A 16,283-nucleotide genomic window follows, 5' to 3' on the forward strand; every position below is an offset into this window, starting at 1 on the left:
CTCCTGTTTTGAGACAGGGTTTCACTAAGTTGCTAAGTCACAAAGGCTAGGCTCAAACTTGCAATCCTCCTGCCTCAGCCTCCTAGCTCATCTGTGTTACTTTTTAAAAGAAAATTTAATATGTAAAAATCTGTTTTCCCTCAACCAGATGAGATGCAAAACAGGAATTTGGGGACTATTTATTTATTTATTTATTTTTTGGTTTTTCTCCGGTACTGGGAACCGAACTCACAACCTTGCGCTTGCCAGGCAGGCGCTTTTGCCGCTGAGCTAAATCCCCAGCCCCTTGGGGACTATTTATAAGGTGAGTGCTGTGGCAATCATTTGTTGCTAATTACATATCTAACATTTGGTGGATAAATAAGGAGCCATGTGTCCTCTACTACTTGAAATTAATATGAAAACATAATGTGCCACTGGCTTAGATTTATAAGCAGGTCCCTTCGACCTTGCCCTTCTACAAATTTCCAAATTAAAAAATATAATTTAACTTAACACAAAAGACAGAAACCTTTTTTTAAAAAAATGAATAAAAAACTGGGGAATGGCTGATGTTGGCCAAGGGCAGGTTCTGGGTCTGAAAGGTGGCCGGACTAGGCAGGACCTTCTCCCACCGTGCTGGGAGCTCTGGATACCACCACACCCTCCTGAGGCAGGTACTCACCTTCAGTATTTCCTGGTGGTTCTCAGATGCGTAGAGCCTGCCATCTCGAACTATGTCTTCAATGAGTTCCTGGTAGTCTTCTGTTGGAATAAAGAACATATTTTGCAGCCATATGGTTTAGCATTTCTAAGCTTGCTGCTTGGATTTTTATGAGGTTCTGAGACGTGCCCCTTCTGTGGCTGCTCTCAGCACTGGCCGTTCCGGTCCTGAGAAGGCCAGCAGCAGCAGAGAACCCTGTCGCCTGTCTCTCTGTCCCGTTTTCCCTCAAAGGAGCCCTCTGTGCATCCAGGTGACGCTCAGCTCTGCGCTCGGCAACTAGATCCACCTTCCCTTACCAAATCAAGGTTATTTGTGCAGTACTTCTGCGCTTTGTTTCCGACACAATAGAGCTTTCTCTCCTCTGGTCTTTCCCACCAGCATGCAAGCATGCACTTGTGTCTCTGATCTTAAAACTCTCTCTCTCAACTTCCTTTCTCCTGCGAGCAGTCATCCCACTTCTCCGCTCCCCTTTGCAGCAAAGCTTCTTGAAAGAATGTCCAACAGAATGGCTTTGCTTGTCCTCTCTACCCTGCCCCTTATCGCTGCCCTTGCAGTTATGTTCTAGAAGACAGTCAGACTTCTTCCCCACCAAGCAAGCCTGTTCTCCTCTTTATGTGAATGGGGCTGGGGATGGAGAATTTGGTTGGCCAGAGAGCAAGGGGCCCTGTTGACTTACTCTCATCAGTAGTTTTTGTCCTGGCATAGACATCAGTGTGGTGCATGTGGTAATCTTCCACACGCAAGCCCCACCCCCCTCAAAGTCTAGCCTGTTCCCCATGCTCATAATTCAAATCAAGCATATGCAAAGCACAATCTTTTCCAAATCTCAGACACATTAAAAAATGCCTCTTTGTATGCATATCATGCACTACATAGCCACACAAATTATGAGATCATTGAAACTGGGTGGAAAAAAAAAAAAGAAACTGGATGGAAGGAGCTCTTAAAAAGTCTCAGTTAAGAGATGGTAAATGGAAATTGAATCTATAATATTCATACTTACTAATTATACGTGTACAACATCACTGCTATGCTATTATCACGTGTCTTTCTCCTTATCCTTACTGAACACAAAATATGATCAAGGGTGCAAGTTTTTATTTTATTTACTTTTTGCCTCAAATCCCTCCGCTGTAGGGACTACCTCAGAGGCCTGGCTCCCTTCCAGGAGGCGAGTTTGCCATCAAGCACGCAGAATGCCGTGCTGGTGTAACTGAAAACGAGATTGCAGTTTGCCACTACTCCTGACTGTTGCCTCTTATAGTGTTTCCTCTGCTCCCAAGAGCCACCGTGTCTCCCCTCTTGCTGCAGCCCTTAGAGAAGCAGTGAAACATTGGACATGAGAACCAGGCTCCGCAGTCCCAAAGACCTGGGTCAATCCCAGCTCTGCCACTTTGTTGTACTGTGACCTGGGCCTAGTTACATTTCCAAGCCCGAGTGGCCTGTAGTGTAGAATCAGGAAATACCTGCGTCCACTTCATGGGGTGACTGTGAGTAATGTATCATTAAAAGGTGCTTTGAGCTGGGTATAGTGGTACATGCCAGCTGCGCAGGATGCTGAGATAGGAGGATTGCCAAGTGTGAGGCGAGTTTAGGCAACTTAGCAAGACCGTGTCAAATTGAAATAAAATGAAAAAGACCTTGGGATTGGGGGTGTAGCTCAGTAGTTGCTACTGAGCTGGCATCCACAAGGTGCTAGGTTCAATCCCCAGGACTGAAGAAAGCGGGAAAGCTGCTTCCGCACTCAGTAATACTCAGCACCGCTCACCCGTTAGCTGTGAGTGCAATTTCCACTCCTCTCCGGCAGTGGCGTGGCTTGTCTGCGCCAGCCTCATGCCACCTTTTACATGTAATTTCTGGGATGGGAAAGCAGATGTCAAGCTTACTTGAAATATCTGCTTTAGAATCAGACTCAAGTGAAGGCCCGAGGAAGAGTCAAAGTCGCAGTTTTCAACTGTGACACACGTGAGACACTCTCAGGAACCTAACCACTCTCAGGGTTACGTGTCATTCCCCCACGCTACGACGGTTAATTTTTTGATGAAAAAATATCAAGACATTTGCATGTGTCACAAAGGCAGAGATGAGAAAAGCCACACCGAGGCGTGTGAGCTTCGGTGACATTTATTCTAGAGCCTCAGTGTCTACAGAGAGGAGACTGCTGGGCGGCCACTTCCGGTGGGCAGCTGGGCTCTTTGTCTCCCACAGCGCAGCCACATGGAGGGCCTCTCAGTCCACCCCAGGGGTCAGACACTGAAGGCCGCTGGCTTGGGTGTTTGGGCTGGTGCTTCTAGCTTTTGTCACATGTTTGAAATAAACTATGTGAAGTTATTTTTTTAGGACAGACACAGAATGCTGTCTTTTTTTTTTTTTTTTTTTTTTTTTTTTTTTTTTTTTGGTTTTTCTCTGGTACCGGGAACCGAACTCACGACCTTGCGCTTGCCAGGCAGGCGCTTTTGCCGCTGAGCTAAATCCCCAGCCCCCTAGAATGCTGTCTTTCTAAACATCTAATTTTGTCACTTTGCCTAAAAGATCTGCCTCCCTGAGCTTGACGCTCAGGGCTCTTCACAGCCACCCCCGCCCCCTCTCATGGCCTTTCGCTGCTCAGCCACACGCTCCCTGCCCATGGCCAAGTCAGGCCCCACTCACGCTGGGCACTTCATCCTCTGGTCAGGTTGTTCACTCTTCCTAATGTTCTTCCTCTCCATTTCTGCCCCCCACCCTGCCCCTGGCTGAAACCTGCATGCTCTTCCAAGACTCAGCTCTCTTAATGTGGTATTCTGTTCCCCCGCAAAGCCCAGGCAGAGTAACTACTGCTCCTTTGTGCTCACATGGAGCTTTATCCATGCCATGTCCAATGTCCATGACAATAAATGCATTTCTGTGTCCCTGTCTTTCACCGTGCTGTCACTGGAATTTGGCCCTCAGCCTGGCATAGGAGAGGCTCACCACGTATTTTTTGGGTGCATGAGTAAGTTCATGAATGGACAGATGGCTCTTCCTCCACTAGATGGCTTAGGAGGTCCTCCAGGACAAGGTTCAGTTCATTTTATACTCCTGATAAATGTTGGCCAACCAACTCTCAGCACCAGACAGGGCCTCAGGCCTCAGATCCCTTTTTATTTAAGATCAAGCAAATGAACTCAGATCTTTTTTCCTTCCTGCAGGATGCCATAAAATAAAAGCCAGAATCATAAGAAACTGGGAATTATTGAGCAATTACTATGTGCCAGGCATTATACCAAGTCCTTCAGGAGCTCTCACATTAAGTCTAACGATTATCCTCATCAAACAGTAAGAAAAGGAGGCTTTCCCGGAGCTGCAGGTCAGTGGTAGAGTGTGTGCTTAGCATGGGTGAGGCCTTGGAGGCTGGAAAGAAAGGAGGAGGCAGAAAAGAAGGAAAGAAAATGAGGCTTAGAGATGGGAAGTAATGTACACAAAGTCACGTAAGAGATGATAGCTCAGCTGTCTGATGCCAAGGTCTGTGCTATTACCCACCAAGTTATGCTCACTTTTATTTTATTTTCTAAAATGTCTTTCCATCCCTAGTGAGCGTCCCCAAATGCCTGTTTAAAATGTGGCACATGTGAGTCAGTGACGTGCCTTCCCCTCACCCTGCCGCCTTTCCGAGTGGGTGCACGTGCCGGCGCCTGGCCACTGGCTCAGCAGCCGACTCTGTTCGGAGCAGGGCCGCCCCTGCCATGTGCAGGGCCGGAGCTCTGCGGCACTTACCATCGTACGTCACGTAGGGGACCTGGAACCCTCTGGCGCTGTTCCCTTCATTGGACTTAAACTGAATCCACAGCTTCTTGGACCTGGAGGTGAAGGCGATGGGGCGTTCGTAGGTCTGGCAGGTTTCATATGTTGTCACAGAATTGGATGAAGCTGCCAAGGGAAGTTGGAGGGGGTGGGGGTCAAGACTGGCCGCTGAGCTAGCAGACCGCATCCGCTCGTCTGTCCGGACACTCAACCCAGAGTGCAGGTTACTCAGGAGCTCGGCAGGCCCCGTGAGCGTCCTCTGAGTGGCAAGTCCTGGAGACAACGCAGATTCAGCTGGTGATTGTGCACCCCTGTGAAGGCAAAGCTAACCCACCCACCCACCTCGGGTGTCAAATCCACAGTAGAAGCTGGAGAGAGGGTCCCCCATTTCCAGAGCTGAGTTACTGTTTTCTAATAATAATCACTCCCACTTACTACATGCTTCCTGTGATGCGAGCTTTTTATGGACTTTATCTCATTTAATCCTCTGAAAACCACAGCAAGTTGGTACAAAATGCTTAGGTTTTATACAGGGAGATTAAGGACTGGCCCAGGACCACACAGCCAGTAGGTGGTGAGGTCAGGATTCAAACCTTCACCTGACTTTGGGCATTTCAACCACCAATAGGAGTAGCAAACTTGTATATAGTGGCCCCATATGCTGTTCTAAGTATTTTACAAATCTGAACCTCTTTTGTCCTAATAAATCTGTGAGGTAGCAACTGTTATTCGTGTCACTTTCCTGGCTGAGGAGGCTGCAGGGCAGGAGGCTCGCGCTGTCTGCTCAAGATGATGCAGGTAGCGGTGGTGCGCTGTGGTGCGCTGGCTGAGCCCCTCACAGCACCACCACTGAGACATGTGGAGACAGCGTCCCCTTGTGGTCACTGGGCCACATCAGGATGGAAGGAGGGGCCCCTCTTGGCCTGACCACGCCTTTGGCCTTGCTCAGTTGCCAAGCCTTGAATCACTACCCAGGGGAAGGCAATGTCTGGAGCCGGCCCTGCAGGAGCCTTGTTGTTCAATGAATTACCAGGGGAGAGGACCCAACAAGCCAGGGGGCACAGATGGGAAGACTGGCCTCAGGGTTTCTACCTCTGGGGCTCAGCAAGAGGCCTCAATGTGTACTTTTAGTCTAAGTTTTATTTCTTGGCAATTCTATAAACTATGTTGCATCTGTGCTCTAATACAGGGGTGACAGTCTAGGCCTACTTCTCACATTCAAAGCTCAGGAGCAGGCTGGCAGGCTTCCAAGCTGGCCTGAGAAGGGGGAAAAGCAGAGGGGAGACGCACAAGTTTTCCGCATCACCAGGTAGTCTCCACAGTCATCCTCTATGGGCAGGAAGATCTCTGGGACCACGATCAAAATGCGGCGCTTTGGGGGTGGGTTGATGGTCCACGTGCACTCCGTGTTGGCTGGGTAGTTGCCTGGGTAGTTCGGGGATTCGATGTATCCTGTGAAATCACCAAGCTCCCCTCCACACCTTCTGTCTGGAAAAGGAAATGCCATGTGTTATGGAGGTACAACACTGACATGTCTCCACCGCTTTCGTGGCTGAGAAACATAGCTCCTTATTGCCGTTGAGGAATAGAGGTGGAGATGACACTCTCCTTGGAATGAGGCTGTCCTATAATGGGCTAGGCCTCTTTCGGGAGCTAAAAGACATGATGTCTCCACAAGGAGTCTACCCCTGAATTCCTGAGGCAACATTTTCTCATGAACCTGAGACACTAAGATCAGGTGTTAGTACACAAAAGAACAAATTTAGCTTTCAATATTTTGTTGACAAGTCCAAGTGTCAAGGGAACCCATGACAGAACTTCCAGGTCCATCAAAGGAGGGAGAACAGAGTTCACTGCTTAATGGAGTATTTGACCAAAAATCTTGATGAAGATAAAACAAATATCTTTTTTGCTATTTTCTCCCTCAGATTAAAAACCACATTTTATTTTAAGTACAAAAGAGAGTTCCAATTAGATGTCATTTCTGGATACGCTGCATATTAACCTCTGGCACCGAAGGCAAGAAGTGTGCACGTGTGCGTGCACACACACACACACACACACACACACACACACCATACAACATCAGCTCTGATGTTGTTCACTAAATCCCCATTCAACCAACACACCACCCACAGCCCTGGGAATTTGGAACTAAGAGACAGTCATTTTCCCTCAAGCCTACTGTCTCACACTGCCAGGTACACCTGTGCAAGAGATATTGAAGGGATGACCTTTTTCTTTTCTAATTACAAGTGGGAGAAAAAAAAAGTGGGAGTAATTATTACTAGTAGAAGCAGCAAACAGGCTTTCCTTCTTGGAATAAAAACAATGAGGAGGGGATAGCCTCAGAGTTAAAAAACAAAAACAAAAAACCCTGCCCTAAGGCCTGAAGGGCCACCCACACAATAGCTATGTGGCAGTCCCTAAGAGCCACCAAGGGCCCTGGGGTGGGAAGACAAGAGAACACAGTGATCCAGGTATGTGGGAGAATTTCCCAGCATTGTGAACTTCCCCAAAGTATAACTAATGGCAGACTAGGATCTTATAAAAGGTAGTGAGTATTTGGGGAAACCGGTTCGCTTTTTTTTCAGACAGGATCTCCCTGTGTAGTCTGGTTTTGAGTTTACTATGTAGTGCAGACTGGCCTCCAACTTGCAGTGATTCTCCTGCCTCAGCCTCCTGAGTGCTGGAATTACAGGAATGCACTATCACACCCAGCTGTACTGATGGCTATTTATAAGGATGTTGTTGAAAGTGCTTTATTGGCACAGAGAGAAAACTAGATAACCTTCCAGTCATAAAAGGTAAACAATTCACTGCCTTCCTCAATTCCAAGCTTATCCAGTTTGGGGAAGCCTCTTTGCCTCTTGGGATTTTTCAATCTTAAAAATACTACATTAGGCCGGGGATATAGCTCAGTGACATAAGTGCCTGCCTGGCAAGCCCAAGGTTTGGAGTTTAATTCCTGGTACAAAAAAACCCACTACATTAGCTGAGATTTACCTTTGTCCTTAACTAGAGAATTTTATGTAATGGTTAAGGGAGGGAAGCACACACAGCATGTCCTTAAATGAGTTGTGCCCCGCCCCCATTTGCTAGAATCTATGAATCAAACTGCTTGGCCTGGCATTCAAGGCCTCTCTCCCTGTACTTCTCCCTCTCCCATGCCTAGGCCCAGGGGTGTCTTCCCTGAAACCTTTCACTTTCCTGAGTCTGAGCTTCCCTGAAGCGCCCTCTTGGCATGCAGCTCTCCCTGACCCTGCCCCAGCCTCTCCATAAAACCTTCCAGGCCCTCCAGAGGCCTTCCCTCACCTCTCCAGACCAGTGTGTGGCTCCTTCCTCTGCTCCCAGCCTGGCTCCCTGCTGGCCCAGCCTGGCTGACTTACTCACCAGGGTGGTTCGTCAGGTCCTCGAACAATGAATGCTGATCATGGCTGAGCTGAAAATGTGTCCCAGCGTCTGGGGGAGCATCCAGGACCACCGAAGGCCAGTAAGGGATGGGACGGAGCTTATTGATAGAGGAAGTGTTTTGTGTGTTCGAGGCCTTGGGTTTGATCCCCAGCATCACATACAAAGAAAGGTGAGCACCTCCAGTAGAGTTCTTATCCCCATGTCCAGGTGAGGAGACCCAGCTGTGAGCCCGGCTAACAGTATCCTCTCCTCTTGGCTCTGAACAAACCTGGCCCTGGGCCCCCCACCTCTCCCGCCTTCCCTGAGGCAAACCCAGACACCTGCCCTCCTAATCAGGACTGCGAAAAGCCTTAGAGCAACACCTACTTTTACACTGGGTTATGTTGGTGGAGCCATCAAAGTCAGTCGTAGTATTTCCTGGGCAGGAAACACAGTTATTTTTTCCAAATTCGGGCTGGTAGGTCCCCGCTGGGCAACGGATACACCGGTGAGTAGTGGTATTGTAGAAATGTCCAGGTGAGCACTGAACTGTGGCGTAGGGGAGGACAAAGAGAAGGAAAAGAAAAGGAGGAGCAGGAAGAGAAGGAGGAGAAGGAGAAAGCAGGGGAAGGGAGAGAAAGAAGACTGTATTCTCATCAAATGCAATGCAAAAGGTTTCAAAGTCTGTGAAATAAACTGTGCCTGAATGAAGTGGCACTCTCCTACCAATCTGCGGCTAATCACCACTTCCTGTCCTAAACAGCCAGTGTGGGTGGGACTCACCCCACTGAGAAACTGCACAGGAACAAGATGTGCGTGTGCTTTAATTTATGGTTCATGCTGCTGAGCGCTCGGGATGAGCTCTGCTGTGGGCACTGAGAGCTGCAGACGGAGGCGGGGCTTAGACTGGGGCTCCCTGGGAGGAAATGCTGGGAGTGGGGTTCTGGAGAAGGGGTAGGACCCACCAGGGTGGAACAGGAGGCTCTAGGCCAGAACAGAGATGGAGTAGCTGTGGTTGAAAAGAGCCACAGAAGCCTGTGTGCAAAACCTGCTTCTCTCTCCTTGATCTTGCCCTCATTAGCCCTGGCAGCGGGAATTAAGGTGGCACTCTCTGCATAGGGACCAAGGTGGCACTCTTGCATGGGGACTTGGGTCCCCAACCCTAGGCGGCATCACACAAGGCACATCTGGGCTGGGTTTGGTCAGACTCCATTAGATACCCCTATGGTACTCAAAAAGGAAACTCAGTTCTAGAAAAAGGCAAGCTGCCAAGTGCTCACCTCTGGTTTCACAGTCCTGGAAGGAAGTAGCTCCCAGATGCTTGGTGAGGAGGCCTCCTCCACAGGGGAAGCAGGAAGTACGGCCTGCTTCCGGCTGGAACGTGCCCAGGGCGCAGAGCTGGCAAGGCGCAAAGCCATCCGCAGAATACTCACCAGGTTGGCACAGACCTGGGGGAACCGACAGCCCGAGGTGAGTAAAGCTCCAGGCAAACCATTTCCTACCTCTCTGCAGACGAGATCAGACTTCCGCCAGGCCTGTTACCAGACGCCAGGCCTGTTACCCAGCGCATGGTTAGCCCTGCCTGCCGCTGACCCTGAGTAGGCCAGGCAAGTCCTTGGGGTTTACACACAGTGCTGCCCGGCACTGTGCCAAGATGGAAACTGCTGGTTTCACAAGGAAAGGCTGGGGATAGCTGAGGCTCAGATTTAGGTCTGCCCACTACCCAGGGATCCCTGTAATGCCCAAATGTCTAGAGACAGAGTCCTCTGCTCTGGATAAATCTGGTGATTAGAACCAGAAGTGCATCTTCACTCAGCTGATTATGTTCTAGTGACATAAGGAGTGACCTGAGGCTCTCCACTGGTCTAGCAATTATATTTACTAAGTTATGCTTCCTTGTTTGGAAGTATGTCTTGGCCCACATTGACAGAGGGGCCCAGTGACATTTACTTTATTTTTTTGTTTGTTTGTTTGTTTGTTTTTTCTCTGGCACCGGGAACCGAACTCACGACTTTGCGCTTGCCAGGCAGGCGCTTTTGCTGCTGAGCTAAATCCCCAGCCCTGACATTTACTTTAAACAATGATTTTTTTTTTTCAGGGTTAGGACTAAAGCACAGCCAATAACAAAAGGATTCCTAAAAGCACACATTCCCTTAGGAATTAGCTTGTCACTGGCTAATACTATTAAAATCTTTTGTTTCTTGTATTCCTAACCATCTCTTCTCTACTTTTTTTGTTTTTTTTTTTTTGTTTTTTTTTTCTGGAACCGGGAATCGAACTCATGACCTTGCACTTGCCAGGCAGGCGCTATGCTGCTGAGCTAAATCCCCAGCCCTCCTCTATTAGTTTTAATGGTCGTCCTTTTACCCTAAGTTGTAGAAATAATGGTGTTTAAAGAACACACATCCAAGGGAGGAGTCTGGAGCCTGGCTGAGGTGCGTTTTGACTCCCGGTCCTCTGTTTCTTGGCTGTATGACCTTGAAGAGGTCATTTTAGCCTCACAAAGCCGTAGCAATGTAACCATGTAATAAATAATTCATGTTGTACACTTTGCTTGGCCAAGGTATTTAATAAATATTATTCTACTTATTAAACTGTTATTTATTATTTGAATGCTACATTCTTAATACTAATATTCTGTTGCTATATCTTAAGGTCACACAGAAAGGTGAACCGACGTCCCAGAATCCCCCCTTGTCAACCCTGTGGTTCTGGAATTTCAGGGAAGGGCCAAAGATACGGTTAGGAGTCACCCACTCATCCGGAGGATCTGATTTTTAGACCAGCAGTGGCCCCACAGTTGAGTTTGGAGTCACTTCCGTGGGGACTAAGCTGGGGCCGGGAGACACGGGAAGGAGCCGCAGGGCAGTGTGGGGACCCATGCAGCTGCGTCAACCAGTGAGAAATCGCCGTTCAGATCACACTGTGCATTGGAGCCCACAGAGTGTCCGTACAGCCGGCCTTTCCCTCATTTAATGAAAGGAAAACATTCAATAAAATAAATAGGAAAGAAGCCCACAGAACCTAGCTGAGCTTGGCTTCAAAGTTACAATTTATGAGATGATTAAAACCCTTCACAGAGGAGGTCCCCATTTTAACAAAATAACCAGATGGATACATTTGTTTTAAATCAAAATGCTATAAATTTGAGACCCAAACTGGAAAACAAAATCAGACTGACGTTCTCCACGTGCAGACACTTTCCAACTGTCCCTCCAGACTGGGTGATCACACAGGCCTCAAGTACACACACTTAGAGTGAATAAGGTGTGCAAGTGCAACACGGCACTTTTCTGCCAGTGGGTTTAGCCTGTGTTCATTCACGAACACAGGACAGCACTGGCCCAGCGTGTCAGGCGGTGCAAAGGTTGACACTGGGGAACCAAAGAGGCACCCAACGTGGCACCTACTGGTAGGAAGCCTAAGGCCCAGTGTGGATCATCCAGAGTCCTGGGATGCCACTGTGCCTTGGTCTAAACAACGACACCGGAGGCTGGAGAAGTACGAGGGGACAGCCAGCATCCTTACCTCCACATTCAGACACGTTCCAAGCGTCTGAGGTCTTCAGGGCTCCCAGATTTTCTGGTCTTGGGCATGGCTCACAAGCGACTTGTCCTTCCTCATTTTGGAAGGTTCCATTTGGACATAAAATGCAGCGTTCTTGTGCTCCATCGTAGTATGTCCCAGCCCTGCAACTGACTAGCCAAAAGGGGGAACAGTCTGGTCAGTGCAGGGACAGAGGCTGAGAGAGGACAACGAGAATGCTGGAATGAGGGTAAATAAACAGTGCTGACCCCATGCAGACCCCCTGAATGCAGAGCGTGTGGCACTTCTGGACTCCCACGCACGTCTCTCTACGTATTTATGGTCTATCCCTCTTTTGACCAGGAGCTTCTCAGGGTCAGCGATCACAGGAGTCTCAATTATTCTTGAGGCAGAAGCATTTGATAGTTGAAGTGATATTTAAAAAATTCTGGACCTTTCTATTTCATAGAGCTGTTAGAGGAGGATAACGGCAAAATTTTACTCACTCAACATGAGTCTAGTGCCGGAAAAATAGAGCGGACGATGTTATTAATTCTGCTTGGTAGCATTCTAGAAAGCTTCCTAGAGAAGCTCACATTCATGTTGGGTCTTGAAAGATTAAGAAGAAATTCCCCAGGTGGGAAAGGGGACAAATCATAAAGATTCATGCATGATGTGTGGGAGCAGAGGGAAGAAAGGAAAGTTGAGGATAGATTGCAAAAGCCCTTGAGCGCCAGGTATTTGGATTTGATTCTGCAGGGAAAGGAACATGATCAACAGCTGTTTTGAAAAGCACTCCCTCTGGCGGCTGGGGTGTGTATGACCTCAAGGGTTGTATAATACACCACATTTTTGGTTAGTAATAAAATTAATACATTCCAAAGAGTAAACTCTTACTATATTTTTTTTTTTTGAGATGTGATATTGCTATATCATTCAGGCTGACCTAAAATTCACTATGTAGTCCAGGCTGGCTTTGAACTTGCCACAATCCTGCTGCCTCAGCCTCCAGAGTGTGGGGATTACAGGCCCGTGCCACCATGCCTGGCTCCGAAAAGTAAGCGCCCGTAAATGTCTCCCAAAAGAATAAGCAATAAGGAAATTCATAATCTTGCTTATGATTGTATTGTATTTCTGATGTTTGTTCTTAAATATGGATTTAAACCTTATTTTAGGCTATGAATATGAAATAAATGTAACAAATTTGGCTCTCTAGTAATAATATTCTAGCATCATCTTCATGGCCATCAAAATAGCCTAATAGCTAACATTTGTGAAGTATTTGCAGTAAATAACTAGACACTGTGCTGACAGCTTTGCATACATTATCTCATTTATTCCTCCCCACATCCCCCAGGAGTGAAGTGCTATTATTAGCTCCATTCTAGAGAGTCAGAGACTTATGCAGGTTAAATGAGGCCACAGAGTTACTCTGAGAAATATACCCACGGTAAGATCAAGAGCCTGGAGCTTAAAAGGGAGAAAAAGGTTATTTAACAGAAGTGCAGGCTGAATCACAATTCAAGAATTTGTCGAGGGTTGTCTATGGTACAAACACATTCTCTTTTATGCTTAAACTGCCAAGAAATAGGAAGAAATATCACCTGATAAAGTTAACTATTATATCTCTCATATGTCTGTAAAGGAGGAAACCTCTTTATCTATCCTACAAATGAAATTTTTATATGTAATCTTAGGGTCAAAGATGGCAAAGTTGTCTAACATCTGTAATAAAAATGTTTTTCATTATTCATTCCAAAATCTTTTAAAAAATGAGGCTTTTGGATCATAGTTAGCAATGACATGCCACATTTCCAGCAGTTTTGCAATCAAACACCATCAACCAATGAAGTCTACTCTAGTATCTCAATCTCTGTGCTTTTGGGGAGCATTTGGCTTTTCTTTTACAATATTTAAGTATAATTTTTTTACATAATTTTATGATCTTTTTCAAACCCCCAAAATTAAAAGTGAACTTACCTCCTCCTTTCTTGTCAAATAACATTCTAATGAATGGGATGCACACATCTGTGGCCGGCAATCTATAACGCCAGACTTTTCCCTAAAAGCCGCCCTACTGCCTCGTGATCCGTACTCACTCTGCCTCCAGCCTACGGCTCACAAGCTGGGCTAAATCGTGAACTAGGAACGGGCCACGCGTGTCACACTGTGTCCCACCTGGCTACCCTGGTGTCTACAATGGCCAGTAGCTACGAGAACAGCTTCTTCATGGCTCTCAAGAGCTATGCTGTCATGAAGAATGGTAGAAGGTAAATAAAAGCCAGAACCATTTCCATTTGAGAAGAGCTGTTGTCACTGCGAGGGAAAGCGCCCTCATGGACCAGGTTCCCAGGAGCCCCATTAGTCCCAAGAGGCAGATCAGTGCCGGCTGCTGTCATGGCTCCTCTGGCAGAGCATGGGTCCCCCTCTACTGATGGACAAGCCCAGACCCGGTTCTCACTGACCCGAGAATGAACGGGCTCAGGCCCTCCGGGTGTCCCTTCTTCTTGGAACTTTTTAAACCCCACTTAGCGAGGCCTCACAATATGGCACATCTGTTACAATTTCCTAGCTGATCAAAGGGCTGAGAAATGCCCCCTCGGGCTGCCCTCTGGAAAAGAGGGCTGCCTTCGCTTTCCTCACAGTGAAAGGCCCACTTCACATAAACAACCCGAGTTGTCACTCACGATTTCCATTTTCCCTCCAGAGAGAAAGACCCTCAGAAACAATTCATGCCAAGCACCTTCCAAACATTTGTTTCTTTCACAAGGTAAAAATGAGCTGAACACTAAAAACTGACTCTGAATGTCCCGAAGGGACAAATGTGCTGCAGATCTGGCCTCAGTTACCCGTCCAGTTGCTTCTCTCTTTTCCCTGAGCTTGTGCTGCTGCCCAGACAAAGGAGGCAATTGCCCCAGAACACTTCGGTATTGCAGCGGAGCTTTTGTGCATCTTCAGTGACCATTAAAATCCCATTCTCAAATTCCACACAGCTGTTTTCTCCTCTTCTTTAAAAAAAAAAAAATACGAGAAAGCTTTTCTGATGCAAAAGGGGGAGACCAGCAGGGACCAGGATTAATGGTGAAAAAGAGGTCTAAAGCCTTGCCCTCCTTTTCAGCACAGTGGCCTTTGAGCATTTCAGGCTGTGGACAAACACTATGGCTAAGATGGTGAACCTAATAAAAGGGGTCACTCTCCAGCATCTCACTGTTTTCTTAAGAATCACGCCTTGACTTCTGAGGGATGGCCACAAGCAGCCCACTCGGATTCCCAGGGTGTCCTGGGCTGTCACTTTGTCCCAGCTGGGAAGCGGTGGCACCCTGGGCAGTGCTGCGGCCTCAGGCTCTAGTTTGAGCCCCCCTTAAACTATTGTTCCAGGCCAAGAGTGACAGTGCCTCCTCGGGCTGAGAGGTTGAGTTTTCATTGTCTGTCTAGGGTTTTGGTGTGTGTTCAGATTTGTTACTTGATAAACTTCTAGTTGAGGCAGAGAAACGAGCCCAGCTAGGCGCCTTCTGTGCAGGTTCCCGAGTGCGTGCTATGTTCTCTGCATGCCTCATTAACTGCAGCTGAAATCTCACTTCCCTGAGAGTGCCTTTTTTGCCCTCAATTCAAATATTTCCCCAAAGATTTGCACTTTGCCCTCTTTGCATGTTGTCGGTTGTCCATGGGATTTCATCTGTCGTCGCGGGGAAGGTGCATTCACTCACTTATAAATATTACAAAGCATGGACTAGTGCCGGGTGCTGTTCTAGGAGCTGGAGGAGCAGTGAGGAAGGTGACAGACATGTCCCAGGCCTAACGGGGCCCTCAGTCTTGTGGATACTATGGACGGCAAACAGGCAAACACACAATAAAATGCCAAGCAATGAGTGGGATGAAAAGAAAAAGAGCAACAAGGTAGGGGGCAGAGTGGTGGTGGGGAGCTGTGCATGCTGTTTCTTGAGTGGCCAAGAAAGGCCTCTTCCGGCAGAGACCAGAAGGGAATGAGGAAAACAGCCTTGCAATGGGACTGCCTGCCGGCAGAAGCTCTCTGACCCAGGCACGCGGTGGAGGGCAGGTGATAGGAAATGCATTTTAAAAAGCAAGCCAGGGCCAGAGCACACTGGCTCTAAAAGGCCAGTGTGAAGGAAACTGGGGCTTAAGCAAAGTGTGTTCCGGTTCTGCCTGGGGAGCAACGCGATGTCTCCCAGCGATCTGGTGAGGGGAAGGCAGGCCCTGAGAGCCTGTCATACAGACCAGGGACAGGAGCGAGGTTTGGAACAGCATAGTACTAATGGAGGAAGAGAAAATGCTTCAGGAGGCAGAGATGGCGGGACTTGCCAGTGGACTGGGTAAGAAATATGGCAAGCGAGAGGTCAGGAAGACTGAGGTTCTTCGTGTGAGCAACTAAGTAAACATAGGTACTGTTTATTGAGAAGAGGGAGAAACAGGTTTGACTGGGAGGGAGGAGGATACGCAGAGTTTGAGGTGCCTGCTGCTACTGTTGGTTGTCCATGTGTTGATATGGAGAAGGCGTGGTTGCCTGATGGTCTCTGAGGGAGGATACTGCACCTCAAGGACTTACAGAATGATCTGACATGGCCAGGTGTGGCCGTATGTGCCTGTAATCCCAACACTCCGAGAGGCTGAGACAGGAGCACCGCAAGTTCGAGCCCAGCCTTGATAACTTAGTAGGACCCTGTCTCAAAATAAAAAATTTTATAAAGAGGCTGGGTATGTACAAAGGTCCTGGGTTCAAACCCTAGTACTACAAGAAAGAAAGAAAGAAAGAAAGAAAGAAAGAAAGAAAGAAAGAAAGAAAGAAAGAAAGAGGGGTGAGGGAGGGAAGGAGGGAAGGAGGGAAGGAGGGAAGGAGGGAAGGAGGGAAGGAGGGAAGGAGGGAAGGAGGGAAGGAGGGAAGGAG

At 47.8% G+C, this 16,283-nt stretch overlaps 1 protein-coding gene and 1 long non-coding RNA gene across 3 annotated transcripts in view; one reads left to right on the forward strand and one right to left on the reverse strand.

Annotated features, from left to right (window-relative positions):
* The window catches only part of Scube2 (signal peptide, CUB domain, EGF-like 2), a gene marked incomplete at its 5' end in the record, with an annotated part of 67,205 nt that overhangs the window by 1,902 nt on the left and 49,020 nt on the right, over nucleotides 1–16,283 (reverse strand). The window contains 6 exon segments of the mRNA XM_013511992.1: nucleotides 665–744; nucleotides 4,436–4,588; nucleotides 5,753–5,950; nucleotides 8,243–8,404; nucleotides 9,136–9,303; nucleotides 11,384–11,554. Of these exon segments, the coding sequence (XP_013367446.1) occupies nucleotides 665–744; nucleotides 4,436–4,588; nucleotides 5,753–5,950; nucleotides 8,243–8,404; nucleotides 9,136–9,303; nucleotides 11,384–11,554 (932 nt within the window).
* LOC106148039 overlaps nucleotides 9,247–16,283 on the forward strand; it is a 17,608-nt gene continuing 10,571 nt past the window's right edge. For both annotated transcript variants that reach the window (XR_001233158.1, XR_001233157.1), the window contains exon 1: nucleotides 9,247–9,325. This is a non-coding gene — a long non-coding RNA (uncharacterized LOC106148039). The remainder of the gene's footprint in view (nucleotides 9,326–16,283) is intronic.

This window comes from Chinchilla lanigera, unplaced genomic scaffold (assembly GCF_000276665.1).
Source record: "Chinchilla lanigera isolate Chin_1 unplaced genomic scaffold, ChiLan1.0 scaffold00013, whole genome shotgun sequence".
In the NCBI taxonomy this organism is placed as follows: Eukaryota; Metazoa; Chordata; class Mammalia; order Rodentia; family Chinchillidae; genus Chinchilla; species Chinchilla lanigera.